General features: G+C 40.2%; 1 protein-coding gene across 1 annotated transcript in view; it reads right to left on the reverse strand.

Annotated features, from left to right (window-relative positions):
• Positions 1-8,673, reverse strand: part of KIF6 (kinesin family member 6) — a 400,736-nt gene that overhangs the window by 384,889 nt on the left and 7,174 nt on the right. Inside the window, exon 3 of the mRNA XM_011986642.1 lies at positions 4,332-4,406. Within this exon, the coding sequence (XP_011842032.1) occupies positions 4,332-4,406 (75 nt within the window). The remainder of the gene's footprint in view (positions 1-4,331; positions 4,407-8,673) is intronic.

Below are 8,673 nucleotides of genomic sequence, written 5' to 3' on the forward strand. Positions count from 1 at the left end.
AAGAGAGGAGAACTATGAATGGGAAGTTGTAATATTTGAAGGATAGGATTGTGAGGTCCAGAAAGAATAGATATGTGTTTTTTTTTTTTTTTTTTGGCTGGACACAGTGGCTCATGCCTGGAATCCTAGCACTTTGGGAGGCCGAGGCAGGAAGATCATCTGAACCCAGGAGTTTGAGACCAGTCTGAGACCCCATCTCTATAACAAATTGAAAAAATGAGCCAAGTGTGGTAGCATGCATGTGTAATTTCAACTACTCGAGAGACCTTGAGGCAGGAGGATTGTTCAAGTCCAGCAGGTCAAGGCTGCAGTGAGCTGTGATCATGCCGCTGCACTCCAGCCTGGGCAACAGAATGAGACTATGTCTCCAAAACTAAAAATTAAAAAATTAAATAATACATAAATAAATAAAATGAGATTACTTTTAAAAAAAGGAAGAACTTTTTTTTAATTACCAAAGAAATGGTCCATGTGATGACCCTTGAACTTGAGTTTTCAGATTGAAATAGCTGACTGAGAGATAAGAATACATGGAAAAAAATCCATACCTAGACTCATTAATATCAAATTTCATAAAAACAAAAAAAGAAAAAAAATCCTACAATCACCTGGAAAGTAAAAACAAAAGTTATGTCTAAAAAGAAATAAGAATCAGATCGGCACGGACATGTTTTCAACAACCCTGTATGCAAAGAGACAATGAAGCAGTATCTTCACAGCTTTGAGAGGAAGGAACTGTTAGCATAGAGCGCTATACCCAGTCAAATGGCCGGGTAGAGCAGCCTCAACCTGCTGGGCTTAAGTGATTCTCCCACCTGAACCTCTTCGATAGTTGGAACTATAGGCATGCACCACCACGCCCAGCTGATTTTTAAAATTATTTATAGAGACAAAAATCTAACTATGTTGCCCAGGCTGGTCTTGAGCTCCTGGGCTCATTTAACTGTGAAGGGAAAGGAAAGACTTCAGAAAGTTCCCCAGTCCTGAATTTTTTCTAAGAGGTTATTAGAGGATGATTACCAAAAGGAATCTACGAATTAGACACGAATGTAAGAAACAGTGATAGACAAAGAAATAGGTATAACTTTGAGATAATGAAAATAAATGTTAATAAATACCAGTTGATCTCCACAGTGAAAGTTGTAGAGGTGTAGGAGAGGCAAAGTAAAAGCATCCTAACATTCTTGACTAGAGAGAAGACAGAGAGAGCGAGACAGAGACAGAGACAAAGTTTTTGATGTTGAGAAAAATACAAATGTTTAAATATCTGAATTTAAACTAGAGCTGTTGAAGTACAATGCACAACTTGAGAAAGAAAATGGAGGCAGCAACAACAGTCAAACCAACAAAAAGCAAGAAAGGAAAAAAAATTAGGAAGTACTAAAAAGAGGAGAAAGAAAATAACATACGAGGAATAGCTCCAAATTACGGTGATCATAATAAAGATAAACTGGTTAAAGTAACTAATTCAAGATCAAGAACTGTGGGTTTAGCTAAAAAGGCAAAAGCAACTGTATTTTATTTATCAGGCCCATTCTTAAAAACAAAATGTCACAAGGCAGTTGAACTAGGAGAAGGAGAAAGATAAGACAAAGGCTGATAGAAAAAAAAAAAATAGCAAAACTAATTTCAGGAAAAAAAAAAAAAGAATACAAGGAGAAAAGTAATAGAAAGGATAAAGAGGAATATTTCTTATTGATAAAAGATAAATCCCACCAGGGCCAACTTGAGCTGCTTGGATAAAAGTGCTCTTGCCTGTCATTTTTGAAATCTTGTTATCGTGGAGTTTGTCGCGTCAGTGGATAAAACGAAGCCCTGCCTGCATGGAGCTTTGCTTTAGTGGAGGCAAACAGACACAAAAACTAATATAGAATTAAACGGTATAATATGTCAGGACCAGGCGTGGTGGCTCACACCTGTCATCCTAGCACTTTGGGAGGCCAAAGTGGGTGGATCACGAGGTCAGGAGTTCAAGACGAGCCTGGCCAAGATGGTGAAACCCCGTCTCACAAGACAGAACACCAAATACCGCATGTTCTCACTCATAGGTGGGAACTGAACATTGAAAACACTTGGACACAGGGTGGGGAACATCACACCCCAGAGCCTGTTGTGGGGTGGGGGACAGGGGGAGGAAAAGCATTAGGAGAAATACTTAATGTAAATGATGAGTTAATGAGTGCAGCACACCAACATGGCACACGTATACCTATGTAACAAACCTGCACGTTGAGCACATGTACCCTAGAACTTAAAGTAAAATAATAATTAAATAAATGTCGGATGGTGATACGTGCTAAAATAAATAAAGTCAAATAGGGAAGGGTAACGAGGTGCAATTTTAAATAAGGTACTACAGGAAGGCCTTACTGAGAAAGCCGCTGTGAGCAAAAATTTCAAGTTGCTGAGGGAGAAACCATGCAGATTTCTGAGGGAAGAGCATTCCAGACAGAGGCAACAGCAAGAGGAAATGGTCACCGCATACAATTAAAACCGCCTAAGTTAACTGAGAAGGAACGGAGAACCAGGAGAGTGTGACAAGTGAAGAAAGTATTTGGAGGACGGAGTGATCGACTGTGTCAAAATGGCAGACATACCAAATAGCATGAGGACTGGGAAATGATCATTATTAAATTTAGCAAATAGAATTCATAGTTGACTTTGACAAAAACAATTTCAGTGAGGCAGTGGAGGCCAAAGCATGATAAGAACAGGGTTTGGGAGAGGAACTGAAGTAGTGAATATAGTAGGCCATTTCAAAGATATTTTCTTTTTTTTGTTTGTTTTTTTTTTTGTTTGTTTGTTTGTTTGTTTGAGACGGAGTCTCGCTCTGTCGCCCAGGCTGGAGTGCAGTGGCGCAATCTCGGCTCACTGCAAGCTCCGCCTCCCGGGTTCACGCCATTCTCCTGCCTCAGCCTCCCGAGTAGCTGGGACTACAGGCGCCCGCCACTGCGCCCGGCTAATTTTTTCTATTTTTAGTAGAGACGGGGTTTCACCATGGTCTCGATCTCCTGACCTTGTGATCCGCCCGCCTCGGCCTCCCAAAGTGCTGGAATTACAGGCGTGAGCCACCGCGCCCGGCTTTCAAAGATATTTTCTGTAAAGGAAAGCTGAAGAAAAGGGCAGTAGCTGGAGGAGAAAGTGGGCTCAACATGAGAGTCTGTAGCGGAAGGAAAACCCAGGCATCCATGAAAAACAAACTTAAGGTTCCCTTCCTGAATGATGTCAGGAAGTTTAAAAATAAAACACATGAAACTAGCTATCTGAAAAATGACACAACCCAAATGATTGCTAACAAGACGGGAATTTCAGAAATGTTTGACATCTAATCAAGGAGACTTGAATTTTATCTAAAGAGGTGTTATTGGATTCTAAAATAGTTTAAGCCTACTTGATTGTAGGTTACCTAATGAAGGAAGGTTGTATTAAAAAGAGAAGGGCTTGGTTTGCATAGGATTCATAAAACAGGAGTTTGAGAGACAAAATGTAGCACTGCGTTCCCAGCAACGTCCACTAAAAAGGGTGTACTGATGAGTAGACTTGAAAACTGGGTTCATTTAGCAGGTATAATTTTCATTATTTAACTGTAACGATGAATATATCTTGGGATTATCATTAGGTTATTAGCATCATCCAAATGATTTCAGATCAGAAAGTAAGCTTATTAGCAGTAGTTTTCTAAATGGATTCCCTATAAGACGACTGTGTGCTTATCAAAGGGCTTGAGTGTCTTAGTCCCTAGGAGACTGCCAATACATATTAATAAATTGACACTCTGATTTATTTGGTACTGTCATGTGAGTTTGGTTCTAGTAGTCAGCAGCCTGGAATTATCTAGATATATTAAAGCAAAGGGCCAAGCTTTGAAATGACACTGAGGTAGAGCAGGGCCAGCATCATTAGGCAGCCTCCCAGGTACCACCCATACCTTATCCTTTGTCCATCTAACTGTATGTTTGAAGTACTGTACTGTACTGAGGAAAGAACACTGAACTTAGCAGTCCAAAAATCGTCTAGGACTCTGCCACCACTACCCATGCAACCCTGAGTAGTGTCACTTCATTTCTGTGATCCTCGGTTTATATATCTTTACAAATAGGAGTAACAATAGCTAGTCTACCTCACTATGTTATTTTGTTTTGTTTTGAGACTCAGAATCTAAATCTAAAACAAATGGTTATAGGAACAGAAGGTATTAATGCTATCATCATTACATGTCCTGCAGCCTAAGTATATAATTCATATACTTAAGCACACTACCACAGTTATCTGAGAACTGAAGACAACGTGAAAAGCCACGAGCCCACTGAACAAAATATGGGAAATCCTACCTTCCAGCAACTGGTTTGGCAATGTTTTCAAAAATGGTCTCTTGCTTTGCATCCTGATCAAAAATTCTTTGAAATCTGCAATGTGAAAAATAGTAATTACTTAAAAGCTGCACCTCCAAACACTACCGGATTAATAAACCTTGTTTTTCTAAAAGCTTTATAAATTACCCCATATTTACATCACTGGGCTTACCTAACTTAGCACAATGTTTGCCCTGTAGTCTCAACCACACTGTGCTGTTGTACTCCTGTATACAAATGGTGGGTAAACAGTATTGCTTTGACAAGATCTGCACAATAAATCCCTCTGAAAAGCTGCAGCAGCTTTGAACCAAATAACAAATTGTCTGCTTTTTAGCTCTCAAGAGGGACAGTGTCTACAATTGGCAAGAAATTCAAAACTAGATAGCTGCATGAAATGGAAATCCAAGAACAGGATGTAAACAGCCAAGGAACTTCTGCTGTCTGACCTGGGGGAAAAGAACGCAACTGTGAATTGTATGACTATTGAACTTAGTTTTAGTATTTTGAACTAAAGTTTATTTTTCCACTAATTTGGTGCTGTATCCTAGCATCAACCATTTAATTCTCAGGATGGTTTTGTTTCATTTTGTTGACCATGAGTCAAAAGTCAAAAAGTAAATTAAGATAGACCTGTCCTGCAAAGAAAAGGTTTAATCAGATTGGCAATGGCTTAGGGGAAGGGGCTGGAGGTATGGTGTCAATTTCACTCTTCTTGCAGTACTACTCTGACTTAGCTTAGTACTGGATTACAAGCACAGTGGAACACTTGGGGTAGAAGACACAGAATCTATTTTTTTTTTTTTTTTTTCAGATGGAGTCTCACTCTGTCACCCAGGCTGGAGTGCAGTGGCGTGATCTTGGCTCACTGCAACCTCTGCCTCCCAGGTTCAAGCGATTCTCCTGCCTCAGCCTCTCGAGTAGCGGGGATTACAGGCGCGCCACCACGCCTGGCTAATTTTTGTATTTTTAGTAGAGACAGAGTTTAGTAGAGACAGCTGACTTGCCTCCATTTTAGAGAAGCAAACAATGAACGATACAAAGAGATAATCTAAGGCACTCTGGCTAGTATGTCATTTAGCAGGGAAGATTGTGTTTTAGACAGTAATATTTACTGTTTAGTGTGTCCAGACTGCTTCTCAGAACTCTACAGATGTATCACAGCTTCAGATATGAACACCAACATAACACAGAGGTCAACATAACACATAGCTGCTGAACTGCTCTTCAGAGCACTGTGTAGTATGAGGTCTGAGCACATATTCTCAGGTTTTGAGAATTATGATAAGGCTGGTTCACTTCTTTTATCAAATGGGTGATGACTGGGTGAATCAATTAGCCATTGTCTACCCCATTTCCTTAAAAAAAAGAGTAATTATATCTACTACCATGTAAATAAAAGAGATGGCAGAAGTTTTAAAGAAGGCAGTGAATCACACACAGAATATCTTCTGAAAGGTACCTTGTGTGAAAGTAATGAGATAGCATTTTCATTTCTAATTCATCTATTCATTCCACAAACACACACTGAGGGCCTACCATGTACCAGTCACTTCTAACAAGATTTAAATTAAACTAAAATGTAATTTTAGTATAGTATCTATAAAGCATATTGAATTCCTTAGGGAAAAATGACATCCTCCACTATTTAAAATAACAGGTGGTAGAAACACAAGCAATCCAGATCTCTCTTTTTATTGACTTTTCCCCACACATTTTAGAGAACGATTTTAGCACCCAAGTTTACAATAAACCATTAATTATATATTAAACATCAAATGTCATCATCCTAAAATATTGCATTTTATACAATGTAGTTGCATAGTAATCTGAAAAGGCATTTTGATCAGCTGTCTTCTGAAAACTACTGAAGAGCACAATAGAACCACAGAATTAGAAGGGATTTTAACGCGTTCAGTCTAACGATTAACAGAGGAAGAAGTCGAAATCCATAGAGATAAAGTAATTACTCAGAGTCTTAGAGCTCATCAATAATATACCTTGTGACATAACTTAAGTTTCCTGATTCTTAGGAGGTCCTTTCATTTGTTAGGAACTTGAGAAGGCTTTTTCTAAACTCCATTTCAAACTCAGCATATGCTGACTTCTTCCCACCCTAAAGAATGGTGCACTTCCTGTGCTCTTCCTTAAAACAACAGCTCTGTCCCTCTAAATGTTCAGTCCAAAACCATTAGGATCTGCTTGACTCCTCTGTTTCTACTACACTCTATGTCCAATCCATCAGCAAACTCTGTCAGCTGAGACTTTCACAATACACCCAGAATTCAATTATTTCTGTTACCACCTTGGTCCACGCTACCATAATTTCTTGCCTGGTCTCTCTTGCAATAGCCTAACTAGTCTCCTTTTCCCCCTTCCAGCCTGCTTTCCACATGTCAATAAGAGGGATCCTGCTAACTTCCAGCCATGTCAATAAGAGGGATCCTGCTAAAACATAAGTGAGATAATTTCATTCTTCCGCTCAGAGCCCTCCATTGTCTTCTCATGGCACTTTGGGGAAAAGTTCGAGTCCTCACAATGACTTATAGGGCTCTATGTGATCTGGCCATTCTGCTGCCTCATGCTTACTCTACTCCTCATGGTTACTCCCATCTACCTCTTGCTTACTCCCCTCTACCTCTTGCTTACTCTACTCCAGCCACATAGATCACATTTTCTTAAATATGCCGGGCATTCTCCCCATTAGGGATTTCACTCTTGCTATTCCCTTGACCTGAAAGTCTCATCCCTTAGATACTTGAATGGCTGGCTTCCTCACCTCCATCAAGTCTTTGCTAAAATGTTCCTTTAGTGTACACCTTCCCTGACCTACTAAATGTTGCAACCATTCCTCTCCTTCGCCCCCCATCATCCCAGCACTCCTCATTCCCCTTCTTTGTCACACTTTTCTCCATGGCACGTAGCACCTTCTGATGTGCATGTTGCTTACTGATCTTCTCCTCTGTCTCCTCCCACTAAAATGTAAGCTCCCTAAGTGCAGGAGCTTTGCTGTGTTCCCTGCCATATTCCTAGTAATTAAAACAGCTCACAGTGGGTAGCCAATAAGTATTGATTGGTTGAATAAATGTTCTTGGGGGAAAACAGCCTTTAAAATGCTTAAATATTTATCTCTGAACATATGTGTAAGTTGAATATTTTATTAATTTTTAATTTTGACTATTAAAACCAATATTTTCAATTCAGAGATTTAAAAATAAGCCAATGGTGCTTTTTCAACAATTTCACTCTGTTTGTATCTATGTAATTTAAAGAATACTTTGTGGCCGGGTGCAGTGGCTCACGCCTGTAATCCCAACATTTTGGGAGGCCGACGCAGGCGGATCACGTGAGGTCAGGAGTTCGAGACCAGCCTGGCCAAGGTGGTGAACCCCTGGCTCTACTAAAAATGTAAACAACATTAGCTGGGTGTGGTGTGCATGCCTGTAGTCCCAGCGACTCAGGAGGCTGAGGCAGGACAGTTGCTTGAACCCGGGAAGCGGAGGTTGCAGTGAGCCAAGATCGCGCCACTGCACTCCAGCCTGGGTGATACAATGAGACTCCATCTCAAAAAAAAAAGAATACTTTGGAAAGGGTCCATAGAGACATAGTAAACTGTTCTTATCAATAAAATGGAATCAAGCTGAATAAAATCTTTCAGCAAGCTGTTGTTTTATGTAATAGATTTTGGCCTAGGCCAGCTGGTAACAAGTCACAATTGTGAAGGTATGTAGCATGCTTACATCAGTGGGAGAATGTCCCCTTCAGAAAAAGCAAAGCAGAACCCAGGCACGGTGTCTCACGCCTGTAATCCCAGCACTTTGGGAGGCCAATGAGGGTCAGAACGCTTGAGCCCAGGAGTTCAAGACCAGCCTGGGCAACACGGTAAAACCCAGTCTCCACCAAACAAAAAAAATTAGCTAGATGTGGTGGTGTACACCTGTAGTCTCACTACAAGTTGAGGTGGGAGAATCACCTGAGCCCTGAAGGTCAGAGCTGCAGTGAAATGAGATTGTACTACTCCACTCCAGCCTGCGTGACACAGTGAAACCCTATCTCAAAAACAAAACAAAAAAGAAAGAAAGAAGAAGAAAAGCAGAGGTTATAGGGCTGTTCCTTAAAGGATATAATGAAAGACAATGGGGAGACACAAAGACAAGGTGAGGACCGCCCCACTAGGCAACAACAAATTAGCGAGCCCTACTTGTACTTACGTAAAAGAAGACACAATAAGAAAATGAGATGGAAGTGGAGGGAGAGATGTATATTATATATGAAAGACAAAAAGTAGAGTTATGAAGACCAAGGAGAATTCTTTATGAGA

The sequence above is a fragment of the Mandrillus leucophaeus genome, unplaced genomic scaffold, assembly GCF_000951045.1.
Source record: "Mandrillus leucophaeus isolate KB7577 unplaced genomic scaffold, Mleu.le_1.0 Scaffold3, whole genome shotgun sequence".
In the NCBI taxonomy this organism is placed as follows: domain Eukaryota; kingdom Metazoa; phylum Chordata; class Mammalia; order Primates; family Cercopithecidae; genus Mandrillus; species Mandrillus leucophaeus.